This window comes from Vigna angularis, chromosome 6 (assembly GCF_016808095.1).
Source record: "Vigna angularis cultivar LongXiaoDou No.4 chromosome 6, ASM1680809v1, whole genome shotgun sequence".
Taxonomy (NCBI): domain Eukaryota; kingdom Viridiplantae; phylum Streptophyta; class Magnoliopsida; order Fabales; family Fabaceae; genus Vigna; species Vigna angularis.
The window spans coordinates 36,867,344-36,891,875 of NC_068975.1; the positions used below are offsets into that span (position 1 = coordinate 36,867,344).

A 24,532-nucleotide genomic window follows, 5' to 3' on the forward strand; every position below is an offset into this window, starting at 1 on the left:
TATTAGTTGGGTTTTGCTTACTCATTCTCTCAATAATGGCTCCCAAAGAAACGAAATCTCCATAAATACATGCATAAACCTTCACACTCTCAATCCTCAAAACTACTACAGCCATTGTATACATATATATAAATATTCCTTAATGAAAATGGAGGGTGCTATGCTTCTAAAGTTGGTAATTTTGGTTGCTGCTGCTGTTGTGAACACAGTGCATGGGCATTTGACGCGTGTAGGGTTCTATTCCAGAACATGTCCAGCTGCTGAATCCATTGTTACCTCCACAGTTGAGTCCCACGTTAGGTCTGACCCTACTTTGGCTGCTGCCATACTCAGGCTGCACTTCCATGATTGCTTTGTCCGAGGTTGTGATGCTTCTGTTCTCATTGCTGGCTCTGCTACCGAGAGAACAGCACGCCCAAACCTTAATCTCAGAGGATACGAGGTTATTGACGATGCAAAGGAAAAGCTCGAAGCTCGCTGCCCTGGTGTTGTGTCCTGTGCTGATATCCTTGCTCTTGCTGCTCGTGATTCTGTTGTTCTGGTAAAATTTAAATTAGCTAAACTCTACTTTTATAAAATTAAATAAACCATCCTTTTATAATTACCTAATATACTTGACAATTTTACATGTATACACTTCCTATAACTCTTAGTGAAAATAGAAATAAAATAACAGTCACATCATTTAATTAATACAAAAGATTAATTTGAACTTAAATTTTATACAAAAGGTATTGAAATAAAATATGAACTAACATGAAACATCTTGTGAAGAAGATTAATTTTTTATAATTAACTTTTATAAAAAAAATTAAAGTTGGAAACTTTTATATTGGTTGCATGCAGAGTGGTGGAAGAAGTTGGAAAGTGCCAACAGGACGCAAAGATGGAAGGGTTTCAATTGGAAGCGAAGCCCTTAATTTGCCTGGTCCTAACGATACTGTCTCTGTGCAGAAGACTAAGTTTTCTGATAAGGGTCTCAACACCCTAGACCTCGTCGTTCTTGTTGGTACTTTCATTCATCAATTAAATACACTCTTATCGCTTTCTCTCACAGGAACTTCCACTTCCAACTAAAATAAAAAATAAGACTAATTCTTAGTTTATAAATAGATATAAACTTCACTCTATAAATCAATTCTATAGATTGAGTTAAGGTTCACTTTTAAATGATATCAGAGTCATGTTTAGAATTTATGTTTGCAATATTTTTTATTTCTTAAATATATTGTTCCACTCGCTGTATCGGATGAAAACATGATTTTTGTTGTTTGTGAAATGGTATAGGTGGACATACAATAGGCACATCAGCTTGCCAATCTTTTGCAGACAGAATATACAACCCTAATGGCACCACTGATCCTTCAATCGACCCTTCGTTTCTTCCATTTCTGCGACAGATTTGCCCACAAAACCAGCCAACGAAACGAGTGGCACTGGACACTGATAGCCAATTCAAATTCGACACTTCGTACTTTGCTCACCTGAAGAGAGGGCGTGGAATTCTCCGTTCTGATCAAGCGCTTTGGACTGATCCTTCCACAAGACCCTTTGTTCAGAAATACTTAGCCACCGCTCTTTTCAACTACCAATTCGGCAACTCTATGGTTAAGATGAGCAACATTGGTGTCAAACAGGGTGATGACGGTGAAATTCGCAACAAATGTTCTGCTATAAATTAATCACTATTTTCTCTACTTCCATCGACCTCTGTTACTGCATACTGTTCTTGGAGCTTCTCAGATCAAACTTCATTGCACCCCCTTAAGTTCTTTCATGTCTACTACGACTATAAACTGTGCTTTGCTTCGTCACTGGATAAATAAAGCAATAACAAGTTAAAAAAATAGTATGTGTTTTACATTTCATATTCGAATAATCAATTTTAAGAGATTATATATATATATATATATATATATATATATATATATATATATATATATATATATATATATATATATATATATATATATATATATATATATATATATATATATATAAATAATGATAAGTTAATAATTTTTTAACTACTTTATATAATGTGCCACTATATTTCAACCAGATTAATCACAAACTATCACGTTGTAAAAAAATTATAAAAATATTTATATATATATATATATATATATATATATATATATTTAACGTTATAATGTTAAATGCATAAACTGCATGTGAATAAGTTAAATAACTTTGAATATTATTTTCTTATTCCTGTATGAAAGCTCAGATGTTAATCTGATTTTTATTCAACTAATTAATTAAATTTCATTTTTTTTCTTTTTTTATTCATAAGTAAACCTTGAAATTAAAATATTATACAGTGATTTGAAATTATGGAACATAGACCCTTTGATTAATAGGTCGTTGCCTTAACCATCAATCATTTAAGGCCTAGAAGAAAATTATGCACAAAATTTATTTGTTGCAGATAAATGATAGTGATGGGATTAGATATTAAAAAATATTATATATATATATATATATATATATATATATATATATATATATATATAATTGGAATACTAAGCTGGTTTTTTCATTTTGCTAATTCCAAAAATAAATAAAAAATTATGCATATTATAATCTTTTTACTTGTGGTGATCGACATTAGTGTTGATATCAATGATGTTGGTATTTTGTTTTTCGAACTGAAAGCATTTAAAAATCATAACAAAAGAATATCTGATTGAAAATATCGAATTATATTAAAACAGTATATTTATTACATATTTCATTACATATACAATATTTTCAATGATAAATATGTAGATGATTTGACAAAAAAGAGTTTCAAAATATAAATCTCCATTAATTTAAATTTTATTGTACTCAATATTGAATAAATTAGTTATGTGTTAAAATTACTTAATTATAATTATGGTTTTGAAAATCGGATTTGCTGGATGGATTTGACCGGTCGAACCGGAAATCAGCAAAGTATTCGATCCGATCATTACATAAATTGGATTTTTCCGGAATCTACAAAATTCGGCCCAAACCGGTCAGGAAAGGTAATTAAAAAAAAGTACCTTTTTCTAAATTTTAAAATTTGATTTAAAATATATATTTATTAATAATTCAAAAATTGGTATAAATTATGTTATCAATTTTTTTGTTTATAAATCATAGTCATTCATATTTTTTTTTATCTTACTTTCAAATAATTTTACTATAACATTGGTTTGTACTTTTTATTTTTATTTTTTAGGTAAGTTTATTTTTGCTAAGGGATAGTGTATTATATGAAGTATACCGATCGGAATTGATTGTCATTAAGCATGTATTAATAGGTTACGCTCTACAAATATAGGACATTAATGATTAATTATTGGGTTTGATTACCTAAAATATATTGCACTAATGGTTAATCAATGGATTGCACTAATGGTTAATCAATGGATGTGGCTGTAACAAGCCTTAAGTAGACAACTGATTTTCAAGTACAATGATGATTTTTCTATCCTAATAAAATATAGACCTCCTTGTGAAACATATTTGACTTGAGCGTCCGAGTGTCTTCTGCAGGTCAACAAACCGTTGGAGTGGATCGCGTTTTCGGGAAGGATTGAAGATCAAAAGAGAGCAGAGCAAAAAAGAACGACCAACTCTCGGACAAATTCAACCGAAACAGATAGTATTAAGATTTATTCGTTAATATAAGTAATATGATATCTATTTATAAAATATATAATTATTAGTGTTATTTAAGCATAAAATTTGAATATGTATTAATGGACATTAATATTTTTTTCTTGCCGACGAGCAGCAAGCTTTTTGGACTGTGTTTTCCTCATCATGCAATATATGTTGTGCTCCTTGGCCTCTATTTCATGATAATAAAACCTCAAAATAGAACACAATACAACGTCATGTCGTTCATATATTTTTTATTAATTCAAGAAAATTAGTTGTGATTCATTTATTTAGACAAGCAAAAATGAAAAATGTTTGAGAATAATAGTTAATTTATTCTTGTTGATTATTATTAAAAAACGATATTTGTTTATTTTATTGTTGCGAATACCATTCGTTGAGAAAAATAGCATAAGGGTACAAAATATATAGGTTGACTCAAGGTATGTACATGCAGAGAGACAAGTGGTGGTGTAAATATAAGACGAGAACAGTCTTTGTCACTAGTTAAGGGAATAATTAATTTCGTGTTTAGACAAATTCAATTGGTAAAATTCATTTCAATTTAAATTCCTAAATAAAAGCAACAAAAACATTTTTTTTTCAGTTTTATTCACCGTTGTCAAAATAGATTATATTAGAAAGTGAGTTTTAAGTCTAACTCAATCTCACAGCCTGTAAATTATATGTTATAATTTGGCGGGGTTTCTTTCTAACTTTCTAATAAATTCCTAAATATAACTATCCAAACACAATATTAGATTTTTTTTAGTAGTTGCATTTTTCCCACTAGAACAGGACATTATTCACTACTTTACTTTTTTAAAAAGTGTTTCCATTAAAATTTTCATTACTCATATTTACAAAAATAAAATTATTAGAAAGTGGTTTTAAACCTAACTCAACTCCACAAATCCGGTTTGTAAGGTGAGGTTTGCACCCCACTTATATATTATAAATTGACCTTATCTCTAGTTAATGTAAGACTTTCAACATACCCCTTCACGCGAGGTATAGACATCTCGAGCATGATAGTATAATTGGATGGTCCGAAAACCGACTTGTAAAGTGAGGTTTGCACCCCACTTATATATATATATATATATATATATATATATATATATATATATATATATATATATATATATATATATATATATATATATATATATATATATATATATATATTATAAATTAGCCTTATCTCTAGTCGATGTGAAACTTCCAACACACACCCTTCACGTCGAGGTATAGACATATCGAACGTGATAATAGAATTGGGTGGTCCGATAACGGCCTGATAGCGGGTGAAATAGAAATGCCCGAGAAACAAGAAATATCGCTAGGATAGACTCTAAACCTGAGCTCTGATACCATATTAAAAAGTGGTTTTAAGCCTAACTCAATCCCACAAAACTAGCTTGTAAGGTGAGGTTTGCACCCACTTATATATTATAAATTGACCTTATCTCTCGTCGACGTGAGATTTCTAACAAAAATAAATATTATTCTTATCTGATTCAATAAAAATACTAAAAAATAAGAAATAATAAAATTTAATAAGTCTTTTTAACACAAAACAATCTAAATTTGTATCTATTTAAATAATATCCATATAAATCGACAATTTATTATTCTATGTTTGAGATGATTATTATTTCAATAAAATCATAAGTCTATACAATACTTATTTTATAATCATTTATGTTTATTATGTTAAAAAAAATTAACTGACTTGAGTTTTTTTGAAAAGTTTTATTATTTTTTTCCAAGTTAATCTCCCTCAAAATCAAATATAAATACTCCTGTCATAAGGCGTGAATTAAGGGATAGTTTGGAAGACGTTGACGTGTCCCACAAACATGTATAAAGTGGATATGCTTAAGTTAGTACTTGTCAAAGAGGACCCACCTGTTACCGTTTGCCTAACTACTTAATTAATAATTACAGGAAGATATCAGAAGTCGTGGGTTCATACATGCAATTTAAATTCACGTGCATGTTATGCTTCTAATCATGAATATCAAGATATACTATGGCTCAATTATTTCCACAATTATTGTCATTCTTTATATCACATCAAAATGTTAGTGGTTTTCATTTCTTTTTTCTTTTTCGGATTTCTTGTTCTGGTATATTTAATTTGTCTAGTTTCTAACCAAATGTGCAAACTTTTCAAGAACTTACATTGCATCAATAAAATATATTATTACTTTAATATTTTCTAATTCTTTTAGTTAGAGACAAATTTATTGGTAGTTGAAAATAACTTTTAAAGGGTTTTTTATTAAAAAATATAACATTTAATATTATAAATACAACCTTTTTTTCAATATTTTTTAGTAATTTTTATTGTTCCGTTGGTTAGAAAAATACATTTATTAATAATTACAATTTGATTTATTCGATTGAAATATATTAAAAAGAGATTATATCTAAGTCATGTAATAACCAAAAAAGTATCATATCTAAAATTTAATATATATTTTCGGTACAATGATTATCAAATTCAAATTGGGTTAATATATACCACTTTCGATAAAATGAAATATTTAATACAGATGAGCTAACGAAAAATAAAATAACTCTCAAAATAATTTTTCCAATATTAAATAAAAAACACCTTTATGAGAAGACTGTAGGAAAAAAATTATACTTTCAAGGTTTTAAATGTAATATTGTCTTCTCAAACAACCATATATATTAAAATATATATTTTAATGCAATGTGAGATTAATGAATATACTGACCATGTCACGTAACTCAAACTTAAACGACTGTTTCTCCAAATTGATGATTGATCTCTAATTGTTTCAATTTTACAAATAAAGAATCCAATTGAAATGCCAAAAAAGAACAAAACGAGATTGGGAACGAAAATAAGAACCTACATAAACATTAAACCTTTTAAATATTTAATTCAAAAGAATTTTTTTGGTTTTCTTGGTTTGATAGATAGATTGCATTTCACACATTTTATTTTTTTTTCATAATACTAAATTGATTTGGTTTGCCTAATTCACAAATATATATTTACAAGAAAAAAAGAGAGGTAACTTGGTATGGTATTTTACTAAACGCCAGTGACTTTTTTTTTCTCTCAATTTTTTTAAATGTATCTATTGGTTATAAATTAGAAAATGGGATTTAAAATATATGACATTTTTTTTTCTTACACTCAGTTAAACGAATCTCTTTTTTGTTTTAATCTTAATTAAAGTTGTAATTTCACACAGTATACCTGTAACTAGAAAAAATCTTTTAGATTTTAGGCTTTCTTCTTTCAACTCTATTTACACTGTCGTTTTTAATTAGTTTTTTAAAAATCTAGTCTTACTTTTCTAAATTGTTCTATATTATAATTAAAATTATTTACTATAAATATACAACATGTATTTTAAATATTGAAAAATTATGTATTATGAAATTAACATAAAAAATAATTTATATATTGTTTTACTTATTTCAAAATAAGAAATAAATGAGGTGTTTTTTACAAGACAAAAACACTTTGAATGTATGTTTATTAAGTAAACTACATTGCTGAAAAGTAAGTTACGTTACCGAGGACGATTCTCCCGCTGAAAAAGAATAAGGATACCAAGAATACCGCCGTGAAGGTCAACAATAAGCGCAAAGATTCGGACGAAGAGCGGCGCCGTACGACCGCCGATTCTCCCCAACAGAAGAAACCAAAAACACTCAGCAAGAACCTTCCGTAAAACCAATGGTCGAAGAGCAGCGCCCTACGTCATCACAACCGCAAGCCGTGCCTAGTACCGGCGGCGGCGCTCGCCCGGTGTTCCACATTGCTGCATTCAGGGACCTCGCGGCGGCGTCAAGGGCGGCGAGGAAAGCCGCCGCAAAGCAAACGGTGTTAGAGTTAAAGGCAGTCCAAAGCGCTTATAATGCGCGTGAGGAGAATGACGACGAATCGGATAATTGTGCGCCGGCTGTGAAATACGCCGTTCAAAGGCTCGTCAGCGGTCTTTCTAAGTCCACAGAGGTTTGTGATCTTTATCTTTCATTTTAAATGTTCGAATAGTTTTCAATATTTGCTGGATGTTCGAATTTGATTTAGTCTTTATGTTAGTCAAATTTTAAATCTTTCTTTATCTTTCATTTTAAATTTTGTTTCACTGTGACAAAGAATACAGATAAAGAAAGTGGCTCATAGATTCATATAACTTATTTCAAGAAATTTGATGTCCTCGTATAGTTTTTGCAGACAATTCTTTAAGTACTGCACACTTACACAGAAATGAGAGTCTTAAGTATTGCATAATTTGGTATGACAAGTACAATTACCTCACTCATTTTGATGTCATAGACAAGCATAATCACCCCACCAATTTCCCAAACCTAAGCATTTTACACTCGTGAAGTTATCATTAATATTCATTCAAAGTTTGTTTCGACCGTCAGGACCAACAGATTCTGCATAATAAGTGCAGAGTAACAAAGATCTTCTTGTATCACGGAAAGAACTAAAATGCAAGTTCAACCAAAGGGACATAAACATTTACATGCCAACAAAAGAAAAAAAAAACAAAGAATGTTCTGTTTGAGGCCAACAGAGTTACCTCAAACCTGAATACATCATACCTGTAAACAACCTGACCCCCAAGAAAGAAACCTATTATGTAGTCAATAGCCAAATCAGCTCCCAAGCTTTTCAATAAGTCCAAATTTCTAGTGCTTGAAGTGGCAGCCACTCTCAGAAGCTCCAAAGACTTGCTTAGCTAGCTGTAGGTCGTTGAGGATAACAATAAAATTATTTAGTCACCGATCGTTCATTGCTTAAGAAGCAAAATCTTTATATACCATTTGATATCATATGTAAAAGTTATTTGATATGTATCATGCAAAGAGGGGAGAATCTTTAAAATACTGTTAGAAGCAATTTAGAGAGTAAATACCTGAATGACTAGGCTTCCAACTCCTCCAGAACCATTTAGAACAAGAATAGATTTACCAGGAGAAAATCCATACAACTTCTAAAGCTTTATTTACATTTCCATACACTTCATCACCCACTTTAAAGTCCTTCACTTCACTACCAACCTTCACCAGCACTCCCGCAACATCATAGCCCAGAACAGTCTATGAACAAAGAAAACCAAATTTGATTTCATTACCCAGTTAATATACACACAGAGAAAAAGAGAAGAGAAAATAAATAAAGTTAAAAGAAAGTGAATGACCGGAAGAGAAGAATCAGTGACCTTAAACTTTCCCTGCTTTCTCTTGGCGTCAACAGGGTTAAGAGCAGCAGCAACTTTGACAAGGACCTGATCCTCTTTCCCATCAGGCACAGCAACATTGGAGTCCAGCTTCAAAACATCCACGCCCCCATATTCCCCATACACCCATGCCTTCATCTCATAAGGCACAGGTGTGAGTTTCACAACCTCAGAAGAAGCAGGTGCAGTAGCCTGAGCCTTTACCAACATCTTCCAGATCATAGATTTAACTGGCATTCTGTTTTCCCGGAAAGTGAAGGAAAATGAAGCTGATGAGGAAACCCTAGAAGGCTAATAGAGAGATGGGAGGAGGGATGAACGACGGCGGGGAGGAAGAGAGCAGCGGACCTCCGATGGCGGTAGAAAATCTGTGACGGTGGTGATAGAAAAAAATCTGAAGGGAGCCGATGAAGAAGCCCCATAGAGCTAATCGAGGGAGATGGGAGGAGGGATGGGCGGCGGCAGAGAGAAAGAGCCAGCGATGGCGGCAGAAAATCCATCTTTGACCGTGGTGAAAGAAAAGAAATCAAAGACACGCAGTTAACCCAGTTAACTGCCCTAAAATTATTAAAGTTGAATTTGTTTAATTTGAACTATAAAATAATTTAATTAGTTTAACTTTAGTTCAGTTTAGTAAATTATACTCAATTCTACTGCCAAGTTTGTGTTTAGGCGATGCATTACTTACTTATGCTTGATGTTTTTCTTCGTCCACAGATGTTTGTGATATTGTGTAATATTATTGTTTTGGGTATTAGAGTGTTGGAATATGCTTTATCTTTTATTTTAGCCGTTAGAATATGCTTGATGTTTTCAATATTTGTTGGCTGATCTTTTACTAAAATAATATTTTTTTATTTCTTTTTCAGTGTGTAGAAGTAGGCTTTGCAACAAGTGAGTTTGCAGGATGTGACTTCAACGAATGATAAGGTAAGAAATTAATGGCAAAGTTATTTTGTTTTAGATCTATATTAATATTTGTATCTCCTTGTGAAATTACAGGAAGTAAACTTTCGTCTATTGGGCCGTTTGCTGGCTTACAAATCTTTAGCATTCTCAGGAAGACTTACAATGGAGTATGATAAAGATAAAAATACTCCTTACCTAAAAGAATTGATATAGACAGTAATATATCCATTGCATATAGACACATGCAGCTTATATAATATTGACTTTAGTAGAAAAGGTTTGCATATAATCTTGAGTTTTCTTTATAAAATGAATGTTTTGATTGCTAGGTCCTCCCAACACTCTTGTTATTTTGGTGGGAAATCTTTTAAATTATCAATAATTCTTTTGACCAACACGCCTCTAGGTATTTAATTATTTTAGTGGTGATTATATATAAACTCATCCAAGTATTGTGGGTTATTAACACAGACATCTAGATTCGTGTTTTGCTGTTGAAAAAAAAAAGTCTGAACCTAGTTTCAGAAGCATTTAAAATGAGGAATCTACCTTATGGATTTTGGAAATTACTAAACAGAGACGAAATGGTTTTGTCTCTCTCCCAAGAAAGTGAAAACTCAATTCTATAAAACCGGCTTATAAGGTGAGATTTGTACCCACTCATTAATTATGAATTGACCTTAACTCTAGTGGATATGAGACTTCCAACACACCATCTCACGTCGAGGTATATACATATCGAGCGTGAAATTAGACATTTTAATGGGTGGTTCGATAGCGGGTGAAACAATATGCCCAACAAACAACAAATATCGTTAGGATAGACTCTAACCATGACTCTTATTGATCCCCTCATAATCTTCTATTTATAAGAATAAATTAATACAAGAGTACATGATAAATAGGTAACTCTAGACACAATATAATCATGATAAAATAGGGTAACCCTAGACACAATATAATCATGATAAATAAGGTAACCCTTGACACAATATAATCATGATAAATAGGGTAACCTTTGACACAATATAATGATGATAAAATAAGACTAATATCCTCTAATGGGTTCGCTTCCAAAAACATCATGAGTTCTTTGACAGCAGATTGGGCTATATAGCTATTTTCCATTATCTTTTGGTATTTTGGGGTAGCGATAAATGTGTAAAAGAAAGAGTATATTGATAAAGATATTTTTTCCAAAATCAAAAGAGCGATTAGGTTAACAAAAATAAAGGATTCTTAATTAGCTCGTTATCCTAGAACAAAAATTAGGCAAAAAATCGATTAGAGAGAACTTTCTTCCAAAAGGAGTGACAAGTTTTGAAACCGGCCGGTGGCCGACGATGGCAACAGCGGATGATGGCTACGAGACAGAAACCAGAGCGGGATTGACCCCGCTCTGATACCATGTTAGAAAGTGGATTTTAAAGCCTAACTCAATCCTATAAAATCGGCTTGTAAGGTGAGGTTTACATCCATTTATAAACTATGAATTGACCTTAACTCTAGTCGATGTGGGACTTCCAACATCTTCGACGTAGTAGAGGAGTATTTTAACAATGACAAATCTCAAATCAAATCTGGGTTCTTAAAAGCTATATTTCGAAGAGCACTGTGGATTGCAAATGATATAGCTGACTATATTTTAGATGTGTTGTGTGATCCTAACATGCCACATTTTCTACGACTGGAGGTTGTTGATATGTTTAGGGAAATAATGAAGTCCTTATTCTCATCCCGCGACGGCTACGTTGATTCATTGATAATCCATGGGGAAAGCCTTTTGGATGAACTTCGTCGTAGATTGCAGGAAAATGGACAGGCAAACGGAACAAAGTTAAAAAGGTTTTGTGTCAAGGTTTTGAAGATCATGTCAAAGCTTGAACAAGCATTATTTTAAAGCTTTGGCACTTGATACCGAAGTTGCCCTTGAGGCTCAACATGGTGAGCAATTCATTAGTTTGGGTATTCACACTATTTCACCAAAATTTTCTTTCCTGAGAAGTTGCCTTTTCAGAATATCTCACGGGTTTTTATATTTCTGAAATTGTTCCAACTAGAAATTTAGGTTTAATGTTTCGGTAGGTCTTTTTTTTCGTCCAGAATTTCAAATAGGTCCCCTTCTTATTCGTTTTCTCAATTGGGTCCTTATTTTTGAAAAATTAAAACAAATAGAGGCTTACCGTTAAATTGGACAAACGTCATTTAAGTGGTGTATACGTGGCATGCTGATTGTGTGTTTTTTAATGAGGTGGAATAAAATATGTGGTAATAAGCATATCTTAAGTTTAATTTTTAATTTTTAATTAAAAAAGTATGGGAAACTTTAATTCAACCCAACCCCTTTGTTTGAAATAAAGAATTTTGAAAAGAATTTGGGGAAACTGTGAGTGGGTAGCGGAAGCAATTAGGGTTCCTTGGCCATCGGTTATGGAGGAAGAAGTTGATGTTCGTACTTCAAGTTCGTCTCCTAACCATGGTAATCTTGATGGAAATAGTGACCACATAAAGGGACAGAACCATCATTCCCTACTTCATAGAATCTCCATTTTTGCAAACTATGCGTCGGCGTATAGAGCTTCGCTACACCCAAAAACGGGTTCTATCCGAAAACACTTAATAGGGCACTAACGACGCTTATGCCCTGAGGGTGCAGATTGCCTTTAACCTAAAAGATGTAGATTATGAGTTTATTGAAGAGACCTTGAATCCCAAAAGTGAACTTCTTCTTAAGTCCAATCCTCTGCACAAGAAAATTTCAGTTCTCCTCCATATGTGAATCTGGAATTGCCTTATACCAGACACTGACAAACTTATTGAAGTTTCCAAGGCTTTTAAGCAAACATTAAGTTCGTGCATTGGAAATTTAGAAATTTTAGTTGTTTTTGGTTTTAATTTTATTGGCATGAACTTTAGTTTTAAATAAAACTAAAAAAAAAGAAATTCAGAAACTGCAAACAGATGAGATACAAGTGTTAAGTCTCATGTAATTTATGTTCGATTCTTAACTTTTATGGCTCTGCTTTTCACCCTCTCATCCGTTTCTATGGGTGCTACTTACTTTTTGGTTCCCAAAGAAGAGATGTACATGCATGTGTTATTTATGTTTTTTTGTCTCATGCATCTTTTTATATTGATCTCATTAAAGGGAGCTTTTTCATTTCCCTTCTAAAATTTGAGGTAAATTTGAATTATGTCTTAAGGACGAGGAAACCAAAGCAAAGAAGCTAACTAATATCTTAGGAAACCAAAGCAAAGAAGCTAACTAATATCTTAGGAAACCAAAGCAAAAAAAAAGTAAGCTTTTACTATCTTAAAATTCTATACAGTTTAAAACACGATAAAAAAACATCAGCTACTAATGTTGGACTCTGTTTCTTTAGAAAAAAAATAAATTATTTTATGGCATATTACTCAATGAAACTGTTGAAGAGCTTTGTCCACAATTTATTGGGGGGTCCAACAGTTTGGTTGATAGTTGAATCAAAACGTATTTCAAAGCGACATCTTCAATATCTCATACTGCAGAGTTTGTATTATTTGACAATCTTTTAGTGTGAGCCACCCATCAATTTTGAAATCATTACTCGATTATGAAGAAGTTTGCATATAGATTCCCCAACCACTTAATCTCACTATCTCAGCATGGCTTAAGCTTCCACCTCTTGCTCGTCACCTTCATCTATTTTTTTCCTGAACTCGAACCCCACCAGCAGCAAGAACTCCGTGAGCAGTGTCGAGAGATTCAAGTCGAACCCATGGGGTGTGTGGGAGGAGACAACATCGCCGCCAACGTCGTCAGAGGAAGTGAGGGCGTTGCTGTTACTTGTGATTTCTACCATCGTTGAAGAAGAACATGAATAAGATATCATTATCCATTTTCGTCAATGAACCCTAATTCGAAGGACCACTCACAGTTTTCTTGAATTTCTTTCCATAAATGTTAATTCGAAGAGAGGGGTAATTCTCCCAATATGAAAAATTCAGTTTCTTTTAATTCAAAAATTAGAAAATTCCACGTCACAAAATGTTATCACCACATAATCTATTCCACATCATTAAAATAAAAACAATTAGCATCCCACATATACACCTCCTAGAAGGTCACTCATCCCTAAATTACTCCAGGCTAAGCACACTTAACCATGGAGTTCTTATGGGTTAGGCTACCGAAAAGCAAATGCATTTTTGGTGATATAAGTAGCCAAATCAACCCCTTTAAGTTATCATTCAACTGTATAGTCCCATACCTATTGTCCTTAGGAGTCGCTCCTTGTTTGTGCCCCTTGCACTTCGTGCCTCTTGCACCGACGATCACTCCCCGCCCTCGTCAGTGCCCAGGTGTCACATGCCCACCAGCTTCCGCATGGTTCGTCCTCGAACCACACCGTACTGGTAGAGGCTAGGTTCTGATACCACTTGTAACTCCCCGACAACTTACAGGAATATTGACTGCCCCCACATATCACCACAAGGCTTTCCAATGTGCTTTGTCCTCACTCGCACACTTTCCAGGAAAACTTCTCAGAAGGTCACCCATCCCTAAATTACTCCAGGCTAAGCACGCTTAACCATGTAGTTCTTATGGGTTAGGCTACCGAAAAACAAATGCATTTTTGGTGATATGAGTAGCAAAATCAACCCCTTTAAGCTATCCTTCAACTGTATAGTCCCATACCTATACAGTCTCTAGATCCCTCTCATTCCGGTGTATGTTCGATTCATCCATGTGCCCCTTCCACTGGACGTTTGCCAGGAGCCGCTCCTTGTTTGTGCCCCTTGCACTTCGTGTCTCTTGCATCGGCGATCACTCCCCACCCTTATCAGTGCCCGGGTGTCACAATAAACACCTTAATTACTTTTAAAACATATATTTAAAAAATGATAAATTTATAGAATATGTGATATAATTAAAAAAAATAAAAAAAGTAAATCTTATTTTTATCATGGCTCTGGTTAATACTATTTTTTTTTTCAATATTTAATATTTAATGAATGTGTTAGTTGTAATATTAAGCTCTTAAATTATGAGCATGACCCAATCCGTTGTAGGAAGTACTAGTTTCAAACTAGTTAGACTAAAGAAAACATTTAAAAATGTTGGATACTAATTAAGAACAAAAGATATAGATTTTGTTATATAGCATATTTTTGTAGTTGTGAATCATCTCATACTATTTCTAATTAAACCATTCATTTCTTAATCAATAATTTTAAGACACTGAATAATAAGAGTAGAAAATGTGGATAATGTTATGATTTTATTGTGTTGAAGAATGCATATATTAAAGGTTTAAACCCTTTAGTTGTCCTTATTTATGTGGGGTTTTCCCATTTTGATTCCCTTCTTATGAAAATCCCCAATTGAGTCCTTATAAGTGCTAATTTGAATCAATTGAGCCACTGCCGTTAAATTTAGTTAACGGAGTTAAGTTTTTACACAGGTGAGAGGATGACGTGTTAATTTCTTTAAACCTGGCATGTATAGAGTTGAAACGTGACATTTGGCCATCTTCTTCTCCTTTTTACATCTTCTCGCCATTCCCAATCCCAATCTTCTTCTCCATTCTCAGCATTCTGTGTAAATATGTACGCTTCCCTTCTAAAGCTATCAATCCAATAGTCCTCCTTTCTTTAACTTCAGTTACGCTTTTTATTTTTCGCACAAGCTTTAGGTTTTCATTTCCTTTGTTTTGTTTCATTTTTCTTCTTGGTCATTGTCGAGGACAACAATAATGGGAGCGGTTTGTTCGGCTGGCATGGTGGAGAGAAATGTTGAACTTGGAGGGAAGAGTTTCGGTTTTTCTGGGATGCTTATAAAGGAAAATAGCTTTGGAAATCGTAGAGATGCTATTTCAGATTTCAGGTCTGATAGTGGTCAAGGTAGAAAGCAAAAGAGGCACGACTTTGGGTTTTACAAAGAGGAGTTGTTTCGTGATTTCATGATTTGGGCGAAGGGAAAAGTTTCGTGATTTGCATCCCATGTGATTGTGGTAATGAAAAAACCCTGGTGGTTGTGTTGCTCTGGTAGTGTGAGAGGCTCGAGGTGGTTGCTCGCGATTTGCATGTCAGCAAAGATGATTGCTCGCGATAAAGGAGGAGTTGCTCCGTCACGGTGGTTGGAAGATGAGCGAAGTCGCAATTTAGGGTTTCTGGTGCGAAGAGATTTGGGGCTTTCTGTGTTTCAGGTTTTGCAGGTTGCGAGGAAGTGTTTCGTGATAAAGGAGATGAAGCGAGGAGCTTCGTCTCGCGATGGCTTCTTCTTGCGGTGGCGTGAGGGTTTGCGTTGGTGGTGGAGGGAACAATGAACTCCAGTGACTATATGAAAAATTGGAAAAAACAATCAGAGAGGTTCACAAGCACGTTACTCTCACATCAGCATGCCACGTTTCAAAAAATTGACACATCAACCTCCTACCTGTACAAAAACTTAACCTCGTTAATTAAATTTAACGGCAGGAGCTCAATTAGTACAAATTAACACTTTTAAGGACTTCATTGGAGATTTTAATAAGAGAATCAAAATGAAAAAACCATACATAAATAGGGACAACTAAAGAATTTAAACCTATATTAAAACCACTTTATAAAAATAAAAAATGACTTGAAACTTCATAACTATTTGTTTTCCTCTTTAATTGGAATTTAGTCTAAGGTCAAGAGAATTTAATATGTATTATAGATATGTATTGTAGTTTGTTTAGGTTATTGAATCGAGGATATGTCTCCTTGCTTAATTGTCTTATACTTCTAAACTTTGATCATCAAATAGTTTATATATGTCGTTGAGTCGTTCAGTCTGTCTGAAAATTACATGCAGGAAGCACTCTGAAATAAGTGATTTTACTTAATGATTCCATAATAAGAATGGGTTAGGAAAAATATATATTATCTCAACCTCAAACCTATATTTATAACCTCGTAATAAGTCTTTAATTAAGTTTGATCCATTAATCGCTCATTAATAACCTTTATTATTCTTATTAATTATCAATTAATGACTTTTATTACTCTAATTAATTATTCATTAATTATTATTTTTGATCCGTCGATTGCTTGGTTGATAAATGACTGACAATCCGATTCATTTACTTTGCTATTTTGTTTTTCGAACTGAAAGCATTTAAAAATCATAACAAAAGAATATTTCATTGAAAATATCAAATTATATGAAAACAGTATATTTGTTACATATTTCATTACATATACAATATTTTCAATGATAAATATGCAGATGATATTGACAAAAAAGAGTTTTCAAACTATAAATCTCCATTAATTTTAAATTTTATTGCACTCAATACTGAATAAATTAGTTACGTGTTAAAATTACTTAATTATAATTATGGTTTTGAAAATCGGATTTCCTGGAGGATGGATTTGACCGGTCGAACCGGAAATCAACAAAGTATTCGATCCGATCATTACATAAATTGGATTTTTCCGGAATCGACAAAATTCGGCCCAAACCAGTCTCTGGAAAGGCAATTAAAAAAGTACCTTTTTCTAAATTTTAAAATTCTATTTAAAATATATATTTATTAATAATTCGAAAATTGGTATAAATTATGTTACCAATTTTTTTTTTATAAATCATTCTAGTCATTTATATTTTTTTTATCTTAGTTTCAAATAATGTTATTATAACATTGGTTTGTACTGTTTTTTATTTTTTAGGTAATTTATTTTTGCTAAGGGATATTATTAAGATTTATTCATTAATATAAGTACTATCATATCTATTTGAAAAATATATAATTATTAGTGTTATTTAAGTATAAAATTTGAATATGTATTAATGCACATGACTTGATATTTTTTTTTCTTGCTGACGAGCAGCAAGTTTTTTGGGCTCTGTTTTTCCCATCATGCAATATATGTTGTGCTCTCGGCCTCTATTTCATGTTAATAAAACCTCAAAATAGAATACAATATATACAACATCATGTCGTTCATATATTTTTTATTAATTCAAGAAAATTAGTTGTGATTAATTTATTTAGACAAGCAAAAATGAAAAATGTTTGAGAATAATAGTTAATTTAAAAGTGTTTTCTTTCTTCAAGTTAATCTCCCTCAAAATCAAATATAAATACTCGTGTCACAAGGCGTGAATTAAGGAATAGTTTTTAAAACGTTGACGTGTCACACACATAATAAAATGAATATGCTTAACTTAACTTAGTATTTGTCAAAGAGGACCCACCTGTTACCGTTTGCCTAACTACTTAATTAATAATTACAGGAAGATATCAGAAGTCGTGCGTTCATACATGCAAATTAAATTCACGTGCATGTTATGCTTCTAATCATGAATATCAAGATATACTATCGCACAATTATTTTCACAATTATTGTCATTCTTTATATAATATCAAAATGCTAGTGCTTTTCACTTCTTTTTTTCTTTTTCGGATTCCTTGTTCTAGTATATTTAATTTGTCTAGTTTCTAATCAAATGTGCAAACTTTTCAAGAACTTACATCTGCATCAATCAAATATATTATTTACTTTAATATTTTATAATTCTTTTAGTTAGAGACAAATTTATTGGTAGTTGAAAATAACTTTGAGTTATAAACGTTCTTTTATTAAAAAAAAAAACAGTTAATATATAAATACAATCTTACTTTCTTTTTCAATAAAAAATATTTTATTAATTTAATTGTTCCGTTGGTTAGAAAAATACATTTATCAATAAATACAATTTGATTTTATTCGATTGAAATATATTAAAAAGAGATTATATATAAGTCATGTAACCAAAAAATTATCATATCTAATATTTAATATATTTTTTGCGTACAACGATTATCAAATTCAAATTGGGCTAATATATACCATTTTCGATAAAGAGTAAATAATAAAACACCTCTGCGAGAAAATTGTAGGAGAAAAAAAAAGTTATACGTTCAAGGTTTTAATGTAATATTGTCCTCTCAAGCAACCACATATTAAAATATATATTTTAAAATGTAACTGTTGAAATGATCTGGTTTTTTTATTTTAATGTTGTTAAAAATATAAGAAGTATCAGTTGGATCCATTAATATTATAAAAAATTAATGGATGTTATTTCGCGATAGAAATATATTATTATATTCAAAATGTTTGATACTATATCACAAACACACTTTTAATGTCATTATATTCGTAATTAATCAATAGTTTGTTTTAAGATTTACCTTTGACATTCGCTCTATACCGACTAATGAGTCCAAAACCAAACCAACTCACTTAAAAAAATATAACTCTCTTGTTCATCTTCTTCACAATATTCAACCATGAAACATTATTTAAAGATGAAAGAAAGTCCTCAATGGTTAAATCAATAGAAACTTGTCGAAATAAACTTATTTTAAATTCCGAAATCTAATTCGAACCAAAAGAAAATCCAAAATCTTCCACTCAAAGGAATAAGTTCGGATTTAAACATAACATTTGTGTTTAATGGAATCAACTTTACATAAGAAAACCATATTAAAATATCAAAGGTTTAAACCCTTTAGTTGTCGCTATTTATGTGAGTTTTTCCCAATTTGATCCTCTTCTTGTTAGAATTCTCAAATGAGTATTTAAAAGTGTTAATTTGAATCGATTGAGTCCATGTCGTTAAATTTATTTAACGGGGTTAAGTTTGTGCATAGATGGGAGGTTGATGTGTTTAATTTTTTAAGACGTGGCATGGTGAGAGTTGAAATGGGAGGTTGATGTGTCTAATTTATTTAACGCATGGTTTAGGCCTGCGTGGAATTTTGGTAAAATGTAATAATATAATATTAGGGATTTCTGAAATGGGATTTAGGGTTCAATCAAATTGAATGGGATTAAAAATCTGAGAAGTGGTTATAGATCAAACGAAGGGATGGAGATTAAGCAGCGAATTTCCTAATGGAGTCTGGGAGTGGCAGTCAAGGTTGTTGTGGAAGGAAGGCTTGGGGGACTGTGGGGTCATCCAGAACCAAATGGCGGACTTAAAGGAGACGACGACGTCAGTGGCAACGAGATCAGGGTTGTTGATCAAATCCATCTCAATTGCATTTCAGCAAATTGGGGAAAATTGTTCCTGCTTCTACGCCGCGAAGGGGAGATGGTGCACTACCGCGACGTGGGAGATCCTGCTTCTATTTCTGGTTCTTTGCTTTCCTTGTAGGTTTCGAAATCTCTGGAGGAGGAAGAACATGGAAGCGGTGGCGCGATTCTAAGAAGTGGTTTCTTGCAGGGTTTGCGTCACGATCTATGGAGAAGAAGTTCTTGGTGGTTACAACGCTTCTGGCTTTTCTGGATCTGCAAGTGAAGGTGGCGCGATGTAGGCTGATGCGATTCTGGGTTGTGCGACGGTGATGGAGGAGAAGACTCGCGATTTCAGGGAGAGTGGCAGTTTGTTTTTTTTTTTTTGCGTTTTCTGGATTTTGGGAATTACAGGTGAAAGAAGGAGATCACGCGAGGAGATTCACGATGGTGCTCTGGATGCTGTTTGGGTTTTTCTGGGTTGGGTTTTTACTGGGAATATCAGTAAAGTCTAAGTCTATTAGATTCTTCTGAGATATCAATCTCCTTTCTTCTTCTGGCAATAAGTTTCTCCAACCGCGTGTTCTTTTTCAGCTCTAAATTTCCTAGATCCATGAGGTTCTTTTGGTCATCCTCTGTCCATTTAATGACAGATTTACTTTCATCTTCTTTGTTACCTGTAGCTTCTTCTTCCTCTTCTATGAACCTTAAATCCCATTTCAGAAATTCATATTATTAAAATTTAAAAAGTTGCTAAATTCCACATATTCAGCTCTCAGTATGCCACGTTTTAAAAATTTGACATATCAATCTTTCACCTGTGCAAAAGCTTAACTCCGTTAACTAAATTTAACAACAGTGGCTCAATTAATTCAAATTAACACTTATAAGGACTTAATTGAAAATTTTAAAAAGATGATCAAACTGAGAAAAATCCACATAAATAGGAACCAAAGGATTTAAACTAAATCTCAAACTACAAATAGTGTCATGTTTTAAAGACCACGTATTCCAACTGAATCAAGCTATTACAAACGCTCTTGTTTTTTAACATTTAACGCAATTAATATTCGGTGATTGTGTGCTAATTGATTCACGCACTAACTGATCATGACAACGAGATGTGTCGAGGAAAACATTAAAATGTGTTTATATTTTAAAGATAGAAAAGAAAGTGCGTGGTGAGCTAAAACAAGGTGGAGAAGTTCTTTGCTACTGTTCATGCCAGCTTCCATTTTCGTCGCCTACGAAGGTGACAAGGGAAAAGCAATAAGAAAGATTCCACTTGCAAGTGCTGTAAGAAAAAGTAAGCAATGTTTGACAAACTGCACTCTCACGCGGAATCAATCTTTTTGCATTATCACTGTATCACACAAGCCAACCTCATAATATAATCTCTCTTCGCCACATCATTTCAATATTATACACGTCAACTTTCGATACAAAGCCGACTTTGCTTACTCACTTTCACAAGGTTGACCAAACAAGCCCTATAAAACACCTCTTACTCTCTCATTCTTTTCCACACTCCCTCTCATATACTCATTGCATTTCACTTCACTTGCTGCATTTGCATTTGCATTTGCAACTTTCCTCACAAAAAATGGAGCCACGCAGTTTCTACTCTCTGCTGTTTCTTTTGCTTGCTTTAGCTTCTGTAAACTCAGTGCATGGCCAAGGGACACGTCAAGGGTTTTATTCCAGTTCGTGTCCTCGTGCCGAGTCCATTGTTAAGTCCACAGTTCAATCCCACGTTAAGTCTGATCCTACTTTGGCTGCTGGCTTGCTTCGGATGCACTTCCACGATTGCTTTGTGCAAGGTTGTGACGGTTCTGTTCTCATTTCCGGTGCTAACACTGAGAGAACAAACTTTGCTAACCTTGGTTTACGAGGATTTGAGGTTATCGATGATGCAAAGACACAACTCGAGACTGCATGCCCCGGTGTTGTGTCTTGTGCTGATATCCTTGCCCTTGCTGCCCGTGATTCCGTTGTTCTGGTAATTAATTAACTTAAACTCTATACACCATAAACAATAGTTTATGTTCTAATCAATTTGCAAGTTGATGAGAGTATATTTTATTGGTGTCATTTTTGCATGGCAGAGCGGTGGACTGAGCTATCAGGTTCCTACTGGACGCAGAGATGGACGCGTATCACAGGCCTCTGACGTGAATAACTTGCCTGCTCCTTTTGACTCTGTTGATGTTCAGAAGCAAAAATTCACAGCCAAAGGCCTCAACACTCAAGACCTCGTCACCCTTCTTGGTAATAATCACCCTTCAACGTATTATAGCTTGTTTACACACTTCAAGTCAATGAATGAATATATCATAGTTAAAGTTTGAAAATTGAACTCATTTCGTCACGTATAATATAATAGTATCACGCTTGCTTTGTGACAGCTCAGTTATTACAATAAGCATAGTTCTTTACACATTCGTATCTAATACCCCCATTAGAGTAACATCTTTTTCTGTCTTTTTGTCATCATTGTCAAGTGATTTGACATTGTTTTATATCATTATGTTTGTTTTTGTTGAATATACAGGTGCACATACCATTGGAACAACAGCTTGCCAGTTTTTCAGTAACAGATTATACAACTTCACTGCAAATGGTCCTGATCCTTCCATCGACCCTTCATTTATTTCCCAACTACAATCGCTATGCCCACAAAACGGTGACGGTTCAAAACGCGTTGCCCTAGACACGGGTAGTCAAACAGCATTTGATTTATCTTACTACAATAATTTGAGGAGAGGACGCGGAATTCTGCAGTCTGATCAAGCCCTCTGGAACGATGCTTCCACTCAGAAAATTGTGCAGGGGTACTTGGGCTTAATAAGAGGGTTGCTTGGATTGAAATTCAACGTGGAATTTGGAAAATCTATGGTCAAGATGGGAAACATTGAGTTGAAGACTGGTACTGATGGTGAAATTCGCAAGATTTGTTCTGCCATCAACTAGCCACTTCAAACAATTAATATATTGCTTCAAAAGCTGGTTTTATTTTGTCTCTGTTATTGGTATATATGCATCTCAAGTGTATCATGTACCGATATCTTTTCATTTTGGAAGTGTAAAATTTACAGAAAATTGATGTGATACAATAAATATAGTCTTTTTAAATGATTTCTTAAATTAAAATCTGTTATAAATTGAAATAACAACCAGTAAAACTGATCAAATTTAATTTTTTCGTACAAAAAATCAGTTATAATTAAAGCCAATAGATTCTACGTGCCAATAAATAGTGACAGAAGTTTAGTTATGGTAGTGTTATTGACAATTTTGTACATTTACAGCGACGATTATGTGTAATCTCAAGTGAATTGCCGATAAATTAATGTTAAAACAACTTCACTTCCTCTGTTGAGAGCTTAAAATATTAATATCCAAACTAACAAAAAATGTTTTAAATGCTTTTCCTTCGATAATATTTACATATTTTAACTAAAAAATAACTTCAATATATTTTTCCAATTTTTTTAAAGGTAACATTCTACGTTCTATCCGAAAGTTAACTATTGTCTGTAATCATTGATGTTACATTATGTTGGATGAGCCAAATCTAATAACTATGACATCTTCTGTCGTTACAAGAAAATGAAAGGTAATATGTATTATTTAAACCTACATAATTGCACGATGTCCATAGTTTTCTTTTTTGGGTTCTGAACAAACATTTGCATTAATTATAAACAACATTATAGAATACGAAATTATCATATTGGTGAACCCAAAGTATCATCAAGTCTGTCTCAGCTGATAGATGAGAATGAGTTGGATACGAAATAAGGGACGAAAAGAGACAATTGCTTGGAAGTTTCAATCTTACACAGTGTCATATGTGTGTGTGGGAATGGAATATTAACTATTCATAATTACGCATCGTGATCTTAAAAAAGAGATAGCATGATGTTGACTTTTGAAGTAAACTTATATGAAGACGAAAATCATTTTATTGCATTTAGTACATGCATATATGTTAATCAGTAAACATTCAAACCAGAACGTAACTGTTGTTTAAATTAAGGGGAAACAAAGTCTATGAATTTGAGTTATTGGTTAATTAGGCCTTTGCTTTAACTTACATATGTCTAATCAATAACCTTTTTTTTATTTTATCAAGAAAAAAAATCATAGAAAACCAAATCATTCCTTCTCATTCTACCAATCTCAAAGTTTATATTCAAATAATTTAATTGAAATTACATCCAAATTTATTCATTATAAATTCAAATAATTTAAATTGAAATTGCATCCAAATTTATATTTTCTAAAAAAAATCAGTTTCAGTTTTAGAGGTTCAAATTCAAATAATTTGATTAGAATCCAAATCCACATTTTTAAAAAGAAACTGTTTTGGATATTTACAAATCCATTTGATACCCATTTGTAAATGATTTTTTTTTCAAAATTGTTTGTAATCCTACATAATTTACAATTAATGATAAAAAATATTTATTGAATACACACTTTATTCAACGCAATAATAAATAAATGATATAATAAAAAATAAAATAAAAACAATAAGTTAAATGTTTGCATAGAAAATTCATATGTGCCCTTACTAAATAAATATGAAGTAAAAATATAAAAAAATATAATGTGATAAAATATATCTTTGATATATGCATTTTACCTAATTAAATGTTATAATTACTGACAATATGAAAAAAGAACTCTTGATGACAAAAATTAAAGTCAACCTTTAGTTAAATCACTGA

The 24,532-nt window shown here is 32.5% G+C and overlaps 4 protein-coding genes across 5 annotated transcripts; 3 read left to right on the forward strand and 1 right to left on the reverse strand.

The window, feature by feature from the left end:
- LOC108342313 (cationic peroxidase 2) lies at positions 1 to 1,868 on the forward strand. The gene is made up of 3 exons (XM_017580071.2): positions 1 to 541; positions 847 to 1,009; positions 1,288 to 1,868. Exons 1-3 carry the CDS (start codon positions 143 to 145, stop codon positions 1,680 to 1,682), a joined length of 957 nt encoding a protein of 318 aa, XP_017435560.1. The 5' UTR covers positions 1 to 142; the 3' UTR covers positions 1,683 to 1,868.
- Positions 1,869 to 7,189: 5,321 nt separating this feature from the next.
- Positions 7,190 to 10,104, forward strand: LOC128197364 (uncharacterized). 2 transcript variants are annotated; one of them, XM_052878957.1, is made up of 3 exons: positions 7,190 to 7,642; positions 9,749 to 9,809; positions 9,882 to 10,104. In XM_052878957.1, exons 1-2 carry the CDS (start codon positions 7,364 to 7,366, stop codon positions 9,803 to 9,805), a joined length of 336 nt encoding a protein of 111 aa, XP_052734917.1. In that variant the 5' UTR covers positions 7,190 to 7,363; the 3' UTR covers positions 9,806 to 9,809; positions 9,882 to 10,104. The 2 variants fall into 2 exon arrangements, with proteins under 2 accessions (XP_052734917.1, XP_052734918.1); XM_052878958.1 differs by lacking the exons at positions 9,749 to 9,809; positions 9,882 to 10,104 and adding an exon at positions 8,897 to 9,029.
- LOC108342536 (NADPH-dependent alkenal/one oxidoreductase, chloroplastic-like) lies at positions 8,054 to 9,116 on the reverse strand. Its single transcript, XM_052878956.1, has 3 exons — positions 8,862 to 9,116; positions 8,556 to 8,739; positions 8,054 to 8,382 (listed from the first exon to the last, which is right to left on the reverse strand). Exons 1-2 carry the CDS (start codon positions 9,114 to 9,116, stop codon positions 8,608 to 8,610), a joined length of 387 nt encoding a protein of 128 aa, XP_052734916.1. The 3' UTR covers positions 8,054 to 8,382; positions 8,556 to 8,607.
- Positions 10,105 to 21,308: 11,204 nt separating the features above from the next.
- Positions 21,309 to 22,931, forward strand: LOC108341908 (cationic peroxidase 2). Its single transcript, XM_017579586.2, has 3 exons — positions 21,309 to 21,798; positions 21,905 to 22,067; positions 22,351 to 22,931. Exons 1-3 carry the CDS (start codon positions 21,403 to 21,405, stop codon positions 22,767 to 22,769), a joined length of 978 nt encoding a protein of 325 aa, XP_017435075.1. The 5' UTR covers positions 21,309 to 21,402; the 3' UTR covers positions 22,770 to 22,931.
- Positions 22,932 to 24,532: the final 1,601 nt, after the last annotated feature.

Coding starts and splice junctions, on each gene's coding strand:
- LOC108342313 (XM_017580071.2), top strand. CDS start 143: ATGAAAATGGAGGGTGCTATGCTTCTAAAGTTGGTAATTTTGGTTGCT. Junction 542..846: donor CTCGTGATTCTGTTGTTCTG/GTAAAATTTAAA, acceptor GGTTGCATGCAG/AGTGGTGGAAGAAGTTGGAA. Junction 1,010..1,287: donor AGACCTCGTCGTTCTTGTTG/GTACTTTCATTC, acceptor GAAATGGTATAG/GTGGACATACAATAGGCACA.
- LOC128197364 (XM_052878957.1), top strand. CDS start 7,364: ATGGTCGAAGAGCAGCGCCCTACGTCATCACAACCGCAAGCCGTGCCT. Junction 7,643..9,748: donor GTCTTTCTAAGTCCACAGAG/GTTTGTGATCTT, acceptor TTTCTTTTTCAG/TGTGTAGAAGTAGGCTTTGC.
- LOC108342536 (XM_052878956.1), bottom strand. CDS start 9,116: ATGCCAGTTAAATCTATGATCTGGAAGATGTTGGTAAAGGCTCAGGCT. Junction 8,740..8,861: donor GAAAGCAGGGAAAGTTTAAG/GTCACTGATTCT, acceptor CTTTGTTCATAG/ACTGTTCTGGGCTATGATGT.
- LOC108341908 (XM_017579586.2), top strand. CDS start 21,403: ATGGAGCCACGCAGTTTCTACTCTCTGCTGTTTCTTTTGCTTGCTTTA. Junction 21,799..21,904: donor CCCGTGATTCCGTTGTTCTG/GTAATTAATTAA, acceptor TTTGCATGGCAG/AGCGGTGGACTGAGCTATCA. Junction 22,068..22,350: donor AGACCTCGTCACCCTTCTTG/GTAATAATCACC, acceptor TTGAATATACAG/GTGCACATACCATTGGAACA.